Raw genomic sequence first — 14,230 nt, 5'->3', positions numbered from 1 at the left:
CCTCACGGTGACCCCAGGGCCAGGAAGAGGCCACGGCCTGCTGAGAGCTCCAGCTCTCCTCAGGGTGGGCCTGGCATTTGCTGACTTCAGGGAGGGTGGCAGGGCTCACAGCTGCAATGGGAGACATGCCCTGGGTCCTTAGCACATGCAAGGACGGGGTTCACCGTAGAATCTGCTCATTTTGTCCGTGTACATAGCATTTGTAATTTTCCACATGTGGACATCCATGCCCAGAAAGGTGAAACCTCACACAAGAATATTCACCCACATTGTCAGCTAACTTCCATGTCTGAATGCATGGTCTCTAGATCACACCAATGACAGTCATCTTCGGGCCACTCCTATCCCCATCCTGGATTGGTCTGAGTCTGGTAGCCAGATGCCTGCAGCAGGGGTGAGGCAGAAGGCCTAGGTATGCACAGAGGCCCCTCCTCCTCTCACCTGGCTGTCCTTCATACTCTCCTGCCAGCCTTCTGCCTTCCTCCTGCTCCCCCAGTCACTGGCCCAGGTCACCCAGCCTCAGGAGTGGGGCTGCTAGGACCTTCCCAGTGGCTTCTCCCAGAATTAACCTGGCTCCTGTCCCTAGCCCTGTGCATGGGAGGTTCTTCTCACACACAGATCCCTGGACCCGCCAAGCTCTGCCCCTCCCAAGTCTGAGAACTGCCCACCCCTGTGTGTCTGCTATACTCCAGACCACCCTCCACGTGGCCCCTCCTGCACAGAGGCTCTAGTGCATCAGGCCAGCACCTTCCAGGCTCTTGTGTCCCTGCTCAGTCACAGAGATGGCTGCCATCCCATGCCCCTGTCCTAAAGCAAAGACAGGCCCTGGGCTTGGTCCAGGCCTCCTCCCCTTTCCCACAGCCTCAGGAGCTTGGAGATTGAGGGTCACCAGGTGCAGGGCCTCCCCCCATGGAGACTGTGTGGAGTGGGAGATCTGTGCCTATTTTTTTCATTCAATGGGGAACAGGCTGAGTGGCTGAGGGCAGAGTGGGATTCAGGGGCTCCGCCCAGTCCTCACCCTAGGCTAAGCTCTCCCTTGCAGCCAGGGGCCACTGGCCACCCCCACCAAGTCCCTCTGGCTTCTGGCCACGGTTCTAGATGGTTCCATGGTGACCGAGACAAGGATGCACTCGGGTTGCCCCTTGAGGATGGCTGCAGTGACCATCCAGGGACTGAGCAGAGGGGCGGATGCAGCCGTGGGCTTAGGTGTGGTTGGCCACAGAAGAGTGTGTGTTGGAACTAGATGCTCAGTGACGCAAAGAAAAATCAGCACCTAGACAGACGATCTTTCAGCAACGCAATTTTTACTTCCTGGACTGCAGGAAGGTACTCTCACTAGCCATCTTGCCACAAGAGTACAATAAATAAAGGAAAACACATACATTTATCCCTTAGGCATTTGGGGTCGTCCTTACTGCTGCATCTGACTGATCTCTGTTGGCTGGAGCCAGACCTCACAATCTAAACTAAAACCCGATTAGCTAACAACTTAAAACTTTTCTAAACAAGTAAAAGCAATGGAGAGCTGGGACATGTCTGTGAGCATGTCTAGCACAGATGTTTTCATTAGAGTACAAGGACATAGAATGTACTACTGCCTGTAAGCATGGCATGTAACAGCTACATAGGATAGGACCTAACAAAGTTATCAGCACACTTATTCTTTAACAAGAAAGGAAACTTTAAGAAGGAACTTTTCTGCTTCCCACAACCGGGAGCAAAGTGAGCCCCACGCATGCATAGGCTCCTCCCTCGGTTTCCACTCTCCATGGAAACACAACTGATCACATGATTGATCAGGGTAGGCCACTAGGGCTTTCTTCTTTTTGGTTTTTTCCAGAAGTCATAAACGGATATAGAATATACTCAAAGACCTCCTCATGCTTTTAGTGGAGAGGCAAAGAAGGTCCGCTCTGGACTGGGGAAGGAAGCGCCTGCGACCTGGGCAAGAAGGTGGGGACTCCCGCGGAGGGAGGCCGGTGTCTCTGGCGCTGATGGTGAGCGGAACACACCGGGGCCGCTGAACATTCCTGTGCAAGTTTCTTCACCTTCCTGTGCATCAGTATTTACATCGGGGAAATAGTAAATGCTGTGTGGAAAGGTAAATGAGGCGGTCAGAGAAGGAAGTTCTGCGCGAGCGCAGCGACAGCGTGAAAGCCGTGAGGGCCGGGTGGAGCCGCGCCGGCCGCGTTCGCAGGTGTGGGAGTTGCCACACATTTCATCCGCCGGTCTCGGCCTTGATCGCGACTCTCCTCGGCTGCGCTCCAGGACTCCAATGGCAAACGCCGCCAGCTCCGCGTTCCTTCCCTGCCTGTCGCTTCTGCTCGGGCTGTCTGACTGGTCCCCGGCGCCGCGCGCCGGTGAGTTGCGGGGTGGAGCCCAATCCTGGGGGCTGTGCACTGCAGCGGGTTTCAGAAGAGGGGAGACCGGAGCGATCTCCCCGGACTGCGACCCGCCCTCAGCTCCCTTTCGCGGCTCCTTTCCGTTCGGTTCACTGCCTGCGGCTGCCGCTTGCCCCCCAAGCCAGGACGATTGTCAAAGAAGACCGAAGAAGAACCTCAGGAGGGTGGAGGGGTCAGAGGGCTGCAGAGGGCGAGGTGGGACAGGGATTCCTCGAGCAGCCCCACAGCACCACTCGCTGTCGGGAAAGAGAAACGAGAGCCCGTGGAACTCGATCGAATTGCGGTCAGGACAGGGGTGAAGTGAGTTCCACAGGGACACGATGACAGACACTCCCACCAGCCACAGGCCTGCTCTGCACTAACCCGCGCTCCATGACACAAACCCTCAAACCCTCCAGGAACCTCAGGACTCCCTGCCCTGAAACCTCCCCTGGCACTTTCCTGCAGCCACTCGCCTGCACTCAGAGGCTCAGAAGACACGTCCCACCCCTCCCTTACCATCCACTGCCACCTCCCAGATCACATCCTCTCACTCCCCACCTCAGCCCAGCCCCATCATTCCACAGGCCTCCCTCACCTCCCCATCCATAAAGGGGCCCTTAGCACCTCCCGACCAACTGGCACCTTCTCCCCCCTTGCCTGAGGACACCCCAGCAAATGTACCCCATGCTTCCCACAGAACCTAGTGCAGCAGGGATGGGAAGCACCATTTCCCCCAGGATGACCCTGGGAACGCTGGTGAGTAGAGGTGCCACTTCTGCCCTTAGGGACCAGACCCACCTGTTCATCCTACTGGGAAGCCGGGGTCATAGAGAATAGTCACTGGAGTGACTATAGACAGGAGTCAGCAAACCCTTTCTGGAAAGGAAAGGCTGAAGGCCTGTGGTCCTTTCCGGCCATGGCTTTTCTGTCTCTGTGTCAAGTCCTGTCCCTTTGTAGAGCAACATCGGGCAAAGCAACCTGGAAATAAAAGGGAGACCGGATGTGGACACCGTCCTAGGTTGCTGACCCCAGATGAGGGCACCTGCTGTGTCCCGGCAATTGGTGCTCCATCCCCTAGGGTGTCATCTCCAAGTGGTGTCAGTTGAAGAGTCACAGTGTGTTCTGCCCTGCCTGTGGCTTCTGGGTGGTGTGGATGTGATGGATTTGAGTGGGGGTCCCATGGTTCGGGGCCTACTCTCCCTTCCTTTGCTGCTGAGTGGCATCAATGATCCACCTGGGCCATCAGCAACTCTACTCAGTGAGCTGAGGGTGAGGGGGTGCAGCCATGTGGTGTTGGGGCCAATTGCTTGTGCAGCTTCTGGGTTCCCTGTGGCCCTGCTCCTGCCCATCCCAGGAGAACCACCTGCATCTTCTCACAGCCAGGCCTACCTTCGTAATGACCTAGAGGGTGAGGAGCACACCCTGTGATGGCAGCTCTGAGGCTGCGCAGTCACTGCCCTCCCACAGAGAGGCCCATCTCCACCAGGGCCCAAACACACCTGGAGCCACTTTTCAATGAAGAGATTTTGCAGCTGTGAGTGGCACAGCCTTGATTCTGAGCACTGGGGGACTCAGTTGTGATTCTGCGGTTGGGAATTGCCATGAAATCCACATAGCACCTTTTCCAACCACACATGCCTCTGAGAACTTAGGGAGTCCAGGGTCAAATAGCCGTAGTGGCAGGGCCAGCTGCACTCCTCATTCACAGACTGTGTATGGCTGCACCCCAGCTACAAGAGCAGAGTTGAGTAGTGACGGGGAGGTCATATGACCAGCACAACCGGTAATAGTTATGGAATTAACGACAAACTCTATCCCCTCCTGGTACAAATCCAGGAAATGTGAAATTACCATCAAATGGGTCTATGAATGCAGCACATCCTCTAACTGGACCTGACACAGGTGTCCATCCATTACTTTGCCCGAAATTCACCTCTTGAGTAACGGGGAGCAAGTGAATGCTTCAGATCCCTGGGAGGAGGTCGGGTCGCACACTGTGTCCACTAGGCATGTCTGGGCATTTGCTGTTTCTTGGTGTACAGTTAGCAAAGTGAATGCCCGTTTGACTCCGTGGGGAGGCTGAAGCAGTCACTGCAGTTGCTGTGGGTTGAACGGGCCCACCAGGGGCTCTGGGCTCTTCTCCTAGTTATGGACTCTGGGTCTGAGATGTGGCTCAGTTGTCACAGTTGAGCAAAGGAGCTCGGTTGTTTCCTGGGATGACTCCTTTCAGCTCCAGGTTATCCATCCTTGCGTTTTGTCTTTGTTTGTTGTAATTATTTAAGTCTAGCAGTAGCCGCGTGGAGTCTCCATCTCTTTTGGATCTTGGACCACTTCATTCTATGAGCCATGGGCATGGCTTTGCATGGCTGAGGTCCCCAGATGGCATTGGGACTTCCCCAATCATTTCCATCATGGTGCCCTCCTTCCTCCTGACAGGATTTTCCATCCCCATTACTGCTGGGAGCCCATTTCAGGAATAGCATCTCCTACCCCTAACCCCAGCCTTCAGCAACAGGCACCCCTGAGCTTCTTGACAGTCTGCTGCCTTCTCCTGGGGACTTCTTTATATGCTGCGTAAACAGGAGTCCTCCAGGCTTCCCATGAGCACAGAGGATGGACAATGTTCTGGATTTTCATGCTGCAGCCACTCTGGCATGGGCGCTTCTCTCAGCCTTTTGTTCCTTCCTCTACAACCCACCGCATAAGAGTTGGGTTTTTCTTTCCTGCAATGTGGGTCATTCTTTTTCTAACGTCCCAAGGGCAACCTACTAGCAGATGAGAGGCACATTCCAGGGAACCTACTGTGTCTTGTTACCCATAATAAATAAACTCACTTTTCTCCAATGCTGAGTACATCATACCCACTGTGCCATGCTCCAGCATCCTCAGGGTGCCCTCCCACACTCTCCCACCTCCCACAGTCCACCTGGGCTGCTGCTGAAGATCCTGCCATTTAGGCCCTTCCTCCTGTAGCAGGCCTGGCACCTCCCTGGCAAGGTCCTGTGCTGACCGATGTATGTATAGGCCTGGGCAGAGTGGGGAGATGGTCACATTGGGGACCCGTGGTTCCTCCACAGGCAGAGACCACTGCCCAGGAAGAGAAGTCCATGCTGTGGCAGCCCAGCCCTGCAGGAAACCCTCTTGCTGTCACAGTGTCTGAGGTCTTTCCCCACCCCAACACTCTCCAGTGTTTTTTCTTTTTTCCCATAGATGCTCACTCTCTCTGGTACAACTTCACCATCATCCATCAGCCCAGACCTGGACAACGGTGGTGTGAGGTCCAAGGCCAGGTGGATCAAAAGAATTTCCTCTCCTATGACTGTGGCAGTGACAAGGTCTTATCTGTGGGTCACCTAGAAGAGCAGCTGAATGCCACAGATGTCTGGGGAAGACAACTGGAAATGCTGAGAGAGGCAGGGCAGAGGCTCAGACTGGAACTGCCTGGCCTTGAGCTGGAGAATTTCACCCCCAGTGGTAAGTGGAGGAGACCAAGGACGTAAGGGAGCAGACTGTGGGCTCAGGGGCTGCACTGAGTGCGGGGAGAAGACATTAGACATGGGGCCTCCATGAAGCCCAGCAGCAAGGACAGGGCTTGGAGGAGACAACAGAGCCAGATGAGAAGGGGCTCAGAGGAGGAGGATGTGGGGCAGGGAAGAGAATTTGTAAAGACCAGAGCTGACCTCTTTCTGATTGGAGCAGGACCCGTCGTGCTGCAGGCCAGGATGTCTTGTGAGTGTGAAGCCGATGGACACAGCAAAGCATCCTGGAAGTTCAGATTTCATGGACAGGAGTGCCTCCTCTTTGACTCAAACAGCAAAAAGTGGACAGTGGTTCATGCTGGAGCCAGGCGGATGAAAGAGAAGTGGGAGGAGGACAGGGAACTGACCGATCTCTTCTGGAAGGTCTCCATAGGAGACTGCGGGAGCTGGCTTCGGGACTTCCTGATGCACAGGGAGAAGAGGCTGGAGCCCACAGGTGACTACAGGGGAGCACTGGGAGCGCCTGGAGATGCGGTCAAGTTACAGCCTTGTCTGTCAGTGTCTGTGGTGGGTGCAGGTGTATGGGTGTGAGTGGGTATCAGTGTTTGTGGGTGTGGGAGTGTGTGTGTGTGTGAGTGTGTGAGTTTGAGTAAAAACATGACCCCTCATGGGGGACCACCTTTTGGGGACGCCTGTACTCTCCCATCCTCCTCTCCCTTCTCCCTCCTGACTCCTCTTCCTCACTGCATGTGCTTCTGCTGCCCTCACTGTGGATTTCTCGCCAGCCTCAAAACTATGGGCATATTGTGTTTCTAGACCTTTCTCCTTATATTTCCCTCCTCCTAGGATTGCTTTTCCTTTCCTCTCCCTTGGTGTGTTTCTGGAAATCCATGAAAACCACCTCCAATGCCAGCCCGGAGATCCTCCCTTCCCCGCCCTGGGGCTTCAGCTCTTCTTCCACCACAGCAAGAGGGTGGGCTGTTCTGTCACCTTGCTGCCCTCAGCAACTGTGTGAGTTTTCTGAGGACAGGGGGCACCCCCTCTTTGTTCCTGCCCCAGGACCTGTCACAGCTGCTGCACCATAGCAGAGGGGGACAAAACCTCTGCCTTGCAGGATGACCTGGGGTGGCAGGAGCTAAGGAGCTGTCCTCATAAGAATTGGGGCGGACAAGGGTTGTCACTCTTGTGTTTCCATTTCAGCATCACCCACCGTGACCCCAGGTACAGCCCAACCCAAATCCATGGCCACCAGCCTCAGTCCCTGGAGCCTCCTTCTCGTCCTTGTCTGTGTCATCCTATATGTCATCTGAGGAGAGTCTTTAGAGTGACAGGTACTGTGGGCAGAATTGGGAGGGGAGCAAGAAGCAGACGGGTGAAGAGGGAGGATGGGAAAGGAGAATTCCCAGAGTCTCCCACCTCCCCATGGCTGGGACCTTTCCATCCTGGCATGAGACAGGTGAATGAGACCTTGTGTCACTTGTTGGCAATGACTGGGGCAGCTCAGCCCTGAGTTCTGATGGATTCACATCTTCAGAGGCTGGAGGGAAAGGAAGGGGCCCATACTGAGGCTCAGGGTCTGTTGAGCCAATTCAGGCCTGTTTCAGAGCAGGTTCCTATTTGGGAAGGGTAGTGGTGTGTGGCCCGCAATGCAGCAGGAACTCAGACATGGGCCGTCCGCACAATAGGAGAGGAGCAGCACGGCTGCTTCATCTAGGATGTCAGGGGAAAGGGCATCCCTGAAGGAGGCTAAGAAGAGTGATCTCGGGGAATCCCAGGACGAGGGGCTGTGAGGGCCTGGGTTCACCCCATTCCAAAGGCTGCGTTCCCAGAGAAAGCAGCTCTGGTCCCAGCAGTTAAGGTGGAAGGTGAAGAGTAGAGTGTGTCCAGGAAGAGGTTTAGGAAAAGGCCAAGCCCCTAGAACCCATGGGATTGCCAGCAGGGCTCTGCGGCAGCGCCCCTGCCCTCCCGCCTCCTGCACGCTCCAGATCCTGAGCCAGTTGAAGGCCCTGCCTGGAGCAAAGTGGATGCAGACATGGAGGTGAGCTGCTGCTGGAGTTCCAGGGTCACCACCGAGCTTGGCAAGGAATGAATGGGGCAGGGTGGGGACAGTTCCATTCAGAGCTATGGGTGCAGCTCCCAGGGTGAGGAGAGGCTGAGAGTGAAGGGGAAAGAGCAGGTTTGCCTGCAAGCCCACCCAAGGGCACGGAACGTGGATCCAGAGAACACTCTTCGGACAGGGCGCCCCCAGGTACTCTGTGGGAAGGAGGACCTGTGAGAAGGTCATTCTGTAAGAAGAAGGAGCAGGCCCTGAGTGATGGTGCAGACCCCACTTTCCCAGCCTCAGTTCTGAGCCCCTGTGGGCTGTAGCAGGGCCTGGGCTGGCTCTGTGATGTGGTGAAGGAGGGAGGAGGTTGGGAGGCTGCAGAGCCAGGGGGAGGGTTGGAGGGAAATCATGGTCCTTATCTGGGGGAGAGGCTCCGAAGTGGGGAGGGCCTGGGAGGGATCACCCAGGAGAACAGACCCAGGTTTTTCTCAGCCACTTAAACCAATGCTTCATGTTTCTGAAGGTGGAAGATGACAACAAGCAACCACTGTTTGCCTGGTCTGCCTCCCGCTCTCCCTCAGGAAGGCCACCCATCTACTCACCACTGTGCCTTGCTGGACAGCCAGGAGGTCAAGCCTTAGCAAGCCCACAGCCTGCAGCAGATGATGAGGGCGTTGGAGACCCAACCTCTCATGCTATTTTTCTTCACATCTTCTGTCACTTTCTCTTGGTGCTAATGGATGGAATTCCTGCACAAGTTAGAACTGGACAAGAAATCCCAGCAAAAAGCATTTTCTTTGTACTTTGGTGATTGTGGGAAAGCAGACACTTCTCTGCAGCATGACCTCGTTCTTCCAAACCATATTGCTAGTAAAATCGCATGCTGGGCTTCAGACCTCAGGGATCCTTTCCACGCACTGACCAAGAATCGTATTAATCCTTTTTATTTTTATGGTGTTTTACATCTTCTCATTCTGTAAAACTTACTGGAGTGAAGTGGCATAATCATCACTCACTGTAATCTCACCTGACAAAGGTCTAATATCCAGAATCTAATATCTACAGAATCTTGTTGAATATCCAGAACTCAACAAGCAAGACAAAAAATCCAATTAACAAATGGGTAAAGAGATGAACACTTTTAAAAGAAGACATGCAAGTGGCCAAATCATCAGATAGGTGCCAATCAAAACCGCAGTGAGTTGCCACCTCGTACCTGTCACAAAGTCAGAGATGGTGGTGGGGCTGCAGAGAAAGGAAACAGACACTGTGCGTGGGAAAGCGAACCTGTTCATCCACTATGGAAAGCATTGTGGAGATTTCTGCAAGAACTTAAAATAGAACTACCATTCAAACCAGCAACTCCACTAATGGGGATATACCCAAAGGAAAAGTATTTATTTTGTCAAAAAGACACCTGCACCCATATGTTCAATGCAGTGCTATTCCCACTAGCAAGGACACAGAGTCAATCTAAGTGAACTGAATGAAAACAATGTGGCACATAGACACCATGAAAATCTATGCAGCCATGAAACACAGCAAAATCATGTCCACTTCAGCAACACGGATGGAGCTAGAGGCTGTTATCCTAACCAACCTAATGAAGGACAGAAAGCCACATACTGCATGCTCCCATTTGAAAGTGGCAGCTAAACATTGAATTCACATGAACCAGATGCTGGAGATCACTAGATGGGGGAGAGAGGAGGCGTACCTGGGCTGAAAACCACCTGTTGGGGACCCTGCTTACTGTTTGGGTGATGGGATCATTGGGACACTAAGCCTCAGCCTCCCAAAATCTACCCGTGTAGCAGCCCTCTATGTGTACCCTTTAATCTATAATATAGGTTGAAATTAAAGATGAATAAATAAAAATGACATAAGGCCAAAAAAAATGGGGTTAACTGAGAGAACTCTGCACTATAAACCCTAACCCAGCTCAAAAAATTAAACTCCAATCGTTTAAAATAATCACAAGTTGTATGCTGATAATTGAATAAAAGTTATACATGTAAGTGCCAAACCCTAAAATTAAACACCGCATAATAAAATTACACATGAATTCCATCTTGTTCTTTATAGCCTTACTTTCTTTTCCATTTTCAAGTGATATATTTTGTGTATCCTCAGGGAATCCCTGCTGTCAGGCTTCTCCTTCTGCACCACCCCCTCGTTTCCACTGTCCACCTCAGCCCTTCCTCGGGCCTGGGACTGTGGCTTCCTTGGCATTGGAGGCACAAGAGCTGCATTCAGCCTTGGGAGAGAGGAGGGCGCAGGGCAGGTGGTGGGGGTGGTCTCGGCATTGCAGAGAAACCTCACAGCTCAGGCCCCTTATCACAGACGGCTGCGTTTCTCCACCAGCTTAGCCACAACCAAGCCGACCTCGCCCCTTTCCCGATTGGCTTTTTTCTCACTCTAACTCCTTGAAAATGTATATTCTTCCACCTAACATTTCTTTCTACTTCTTCTCTTCACAATATATTCAGATTTATTGTGCCCAGAAAATACTGCTCTCACCATGTCCTAAGTTACCATCTAAACCATAGTGAGTGATTTGACAAGAAAGAGGCCCCGCCCCAATCGCTGCCTCTCATTTATTCACTCACAGGGTTCCTACAGCTCAGCACCGACAATGGGCTGTGCTGCGCATGCTCCTCTGAGGAAAACAGACAGAATCCCTGCTCCAGTGTGGACAGCAGGTGAACACAACCAGCAGGTACATTGCATGGGACATAGGAAGGTGACAGATGATTCAGGGCACAGGGAATAAGGTTGTGGGGAGGAAGAACAGGAGGGGAGCCCCCAGGTCCTCAGTAGCCCAAATCCGAAGGTCTGTCGAGAAGGTAATGTGTGAGTCCTGGCTTCAAGGAGGTGAGCATTCCCGCAGGAAGCAGAAGCCTTGAGTGGTCCAGGGAAAATCCAGAAGGTGTCTCCATAACACTTTTAAGGCAACCCTAAAACAAAAGAAAGGCTGTGCTCGATGGCTCACACCTGTAATCCCAGCACTTTGGGAGGCTGAGGTGGAAGGACTAGGAAGTAAGGAGATCGAGACCAGTCTGACCAACATGGTGAAACCCCATCCCTACTAAAATTACAAAAATCAGCCTGGCATGGTGGCATGTGTATAGTCCCAGCTACTCAGGAGGCTGAAGCAGGAGAATCGCCTGAACCTGAGAGGTAGGCGTTGCAGTGAGCCCAGATGGCGCCGCTGCATTCCAGCCTGGGGACAGAGCAAGACTCCATCTCAAAAAAAAAAAAAAAAAAAAAAAAAAAATGGAAAGAAAGAAATACCCAAGAATGTATTTATTAAATAATTAGTACCAAACAATAAATATTTATGACCTAGCAATTTAATCACCATTTAAGAAAACATTTCACGAAAATTGAAAATGTAGTATGTTTATTTCATTCTTTGTGTTTGTTTGTTTCTGAGCTGGAAGGGCTGGGTGTCATTTATCAACAGCAGTTTCTCCACATTTGTTTCCTTCCCGTGGTAGTTTCCTTCCCAGCGCAGGCACAGAGCCCTGGAGAAGGGCAGTCTCTAAACCGGGGAGCCAGGAACGCAGGTCAGACACATCTTTGGTGGCAGGTTCAGCCCCAGCAGGATGCAATCTTTCAAGGTGGAATTCACTTGGGTATTAGAGAAGGACCCAGCTGGATGTAGAGAGGGAATCTTCAAGGGGGCTCACATCTCAGTCCAGGCCTCCTCACTATCCAAGTCCATCCAAGGTTTAGGACTCTGGGGGGCAACAATCAGGCCCACCCACCTCAACAGGGACAGATTCTTTAATCCATGCCCAGTTCACACACACCTGCTGGTCACACAGCTAAAGAGAATCAGCCTTATGGAAAGAGACAGACTATGTCCTCTCTGCCCCTCCCCGGCATCTCTCTTCAGTGGCATCTGTGCAGGAACCTCTGGGAAGATGGAGGCCTGCCTTCTCAGTTCAGACACATGTGCCTCATCTGCAACAGGATGGAGGCCACACATGGACCCAGGAGGACACCTGTGCTCCCCAGTCCATCAGACACTGCCCTGCCTGCAGGCTGCCAACCGCTGGTGCCAGACCAGAGCTTCAGCAGGCCCCAAATTGGGACCTAAAGCCTGTTTGCACAGGCACTTGGCAATTTTTGGTAGGGAGGTGGATAAAAAAGTAGATGGATGTGAGAAGAACCAAAGAGTCATTTGATAGACTAAAGATATGAAGAGATTTTACCTTTATCTCCTTCACTGTAAGCCAATGATGAAATCTCACCGTGATTTCTGGGGAGGGGGCAGAAGGAAGGCAGTGTTAAGAATCATCTGGTCTGTGGCCCAGTTGGCCCATGGAGGTGCAGGCAGGGTGGGCCCTCACTGGGGCAGCTGGAGAAGCACGAATGTCCCCTCTGGCAGGTAGGTGATGTTCTGAGAGAGAGCGACAGAGCTGGTGTGCGATGTCCACCGCAGCTTCCAGCTTGTGCAGCTCCATCATGCTGTCCCATGCGGTGGCCAGTGAGTTGGCAATCAGCTCAGCTGCCTTGGAGTCACCCTCAGCAGAAATGATGGCAGCCTTTCTCTGCTCAGCCTTTTCCACGACAAACCTGGCCTTCTCTGTTTCCTGCTAAGCCACCTGTTTGGCTTCCACCCCTTCTGTGAACTCCTTCCCAAAGGTGAGATCTGTCAAGGACATGTCAGCTAGGATGAGCCCAAAGGTGGCTGCTCCCTCTGTGAGGTCGTTACTCACCTGGCTGGGGAACAGCTCTCTCTGGGGGATTAGTTCTCCAGCATCAAAGCCAACCACCACTGACTGAGGATCTCAGTCATGATGGACGGCAGCACACCCTCATCATAGCCCTCTCCCATGCTGGTGGAGATGCCGGGAAGCTGGCTAGGGGAGGACGGGGAAGCTGACTAGTGATGGGCCAGAAGAGGACAAGCAGTGTGATGGTGACATTCTGTAAATATTTGCTACCAGTGATGACTGGCACATGAGGTGCTTGGAAGGGCAGTCAAAGATCATTGGTTTCTGTCCCATGGGATGAGAAAGTGAGTCCCTTCCCCTCCACAATGTCCTGTACTCCATGGAATCAATCAAAGATGGCAGCTCTGTGCCCAGCATCCACATTATTTAAGGTGGAGTTCACCACACCTCCTGCCACAGCTAAGGCCAGGCCAAACTTGCCGACGGACTCAAACACTTTGGCAGCCATGTTTTCTTCTGCTGGACTCTCTCACACCTGCTTTTATTCCGACCTGCACATCAGTTCTTCCTATTTTATTCTCAAATAAGCACAAGTGTGTACTAGTGGACATGGGTATCTGATGGGCACTGAGCAGTTTCTCAAACCTTGGAAATAGATTGGGCACAGCTGCCCTCATTTCCTGTTTCATATCGATTTTGGCAGGGGATCCTGGTTTTTTTGATCACAGCAACTGCTGAAATCACAGATTGTAAAAATACCATGTCATCTAAAGCAATGATGTATAGTCTAATGTTGAAACTATCAAATACCTTGGACTAGCACTTCCTAGTGCTAGCACCACTAGCACTTCTTAGTGGTGTCCAGGAGATGGCACTGCTTATCTTTTTAATATTTCCATAAGCCCAGAGGGTTTGCTCAGTGAGTTCGTGCCCTGAGTTTCTTGGCACACAGCTTGTGACATCATGGTGGATGAGGGAGGGATCCATAAAGGGTTTATTTTGGGGGGTTGGGGCAGTTCCTCCCACCTTGCAGATCAAGGTGCCCTGAGGGCAAATAGCAGAGGGGTGCGCTCTGGTGGCCCCGAAGTTCTGCCCCAGGGGAGAGGTTTCTCATCTGCTGCAGCAGAAACCAACAGGACGCTGCTTCATCCCAGAACCCAGGGGACCAGGAAGGAATGTCAGAGTGAGGAGCTGTCTGAATGTTTCAGATCACAGAGTGATGTCCTGCTTGAAGTCCTTCAGAAGTCCTTCATGAGCTGAGAGAGCCCCCAAGATGACAGGTGAGTGGGCAGAATGGGACAGACACAACTCTCGAGATGACATGCAGTTTCTTCCTTGTTTTTATATATGTCTGTGTGTGCACATGCATGTGCATGTCTGTGTCTGAATCTCTGCCTGCAATTGTGTATGTGTGTGGGTTTCTGTGAGTGTGTGTGTGTGTGTGTGTGACAGAGAGAGAGAGAGAGATAACTTGCATGTATAAATGGTGAATTGATTTCCTGGTTGATTTGCTGTGCAGAGAGATAGGGCCTCCATGGGAGTTCCCGCCCACCCCTCATTCCCTATCTTCCCTCCTGACATTCTCTCCTCCCTGTGGAAAGAGTCCACCCCAGTAACTGAGGCTTCATTACTGCAGAC

General features: G+C 52.4%; 1 protein-coding gene and 1 pseudogene across 1 annotated transcript; one reads left to right on the top strand and one right to left on the bottom strand.

Moving 5' to 3' along the window:
• Window positions 1–1,790: 1,790 nt before the first annotated feature.
• Window positions 1,791–9,969, top strand: LOC100394477 (UL16-binding protein 3). Its single transcript, XM_002747135.6, has 5 exons — window positions 1,791–2,360; window positions 5,595–5,858; window positions 6,084–6,359; window positions 7,064–7,194; window positions 8,431–9,969. The coding sequence occupies exons 1-4, from the start codon at window positions 2,087–2,089 to the stop codon at window positions 7,171–7,173; spliced, it is 924 nt and encodes a 307-aa protein (XP_002747181.5). The 5' UTR covers window positions 1,791–2,086; the 3' UTR covers window positions 7,174–7,194; window positions 8,431–9,969.
• A 2,292-nt stretch (window positions 9,970–12,261) lies between these two features.
• Window positions 12,262–13,100, bottom strand: LOC100414260 (prohibitin 1 pseudogene; annotated as a pseudogene).
• Between the last annotated feature and the right edge of the window lie 1,130 nt (window positions 13,101–14,230).

Source organism: Callithrix jacchus, chromosome 4 (assembly GCF_049354715.1).
Source record: "Callithrix jacchus isolate 240 chromosome 4, calJac240_pri, whole genome shotgun sequence".
NCBI lineage: Eukaryota > Metazoa > Chordata > Mammalia > Primates > Cebidae > Callithrix > Callithrix jacchus.
Note: the sequence above shows the minus strand (reverse complement) of the source record. Positions and strands in the feature narration are given on the sequence as shown.

What these genes read in the sequence shown, in the direction of transcription:
- LOC100394477 (XM_002747135.6), top strand. Translation starts at nt 2,087, where the DNA reads ATGCTGTGTGGAAAGGTAAATGAGGCGGTCAGAGAAGGAAGTTCTGCG. An exon ending in GGAGAATTTCACCCCCAGTG is followed by an intron (nt 5,859 to 6,083) that starts GTAAGTGGAGGA and finishes TGATTGGAGCAG; the next exon opens with GACCCGTCGTGCTGCAGGCC. An exon ending in GAAGAGGCTGGAGCCCACAG is followed by an intron (nt 6,360 to 7,063) that starts GTGACTACAGGG and finishes TTTCCATTTCAG; the next exon opens with CATCACCCACCGTGACCCCA.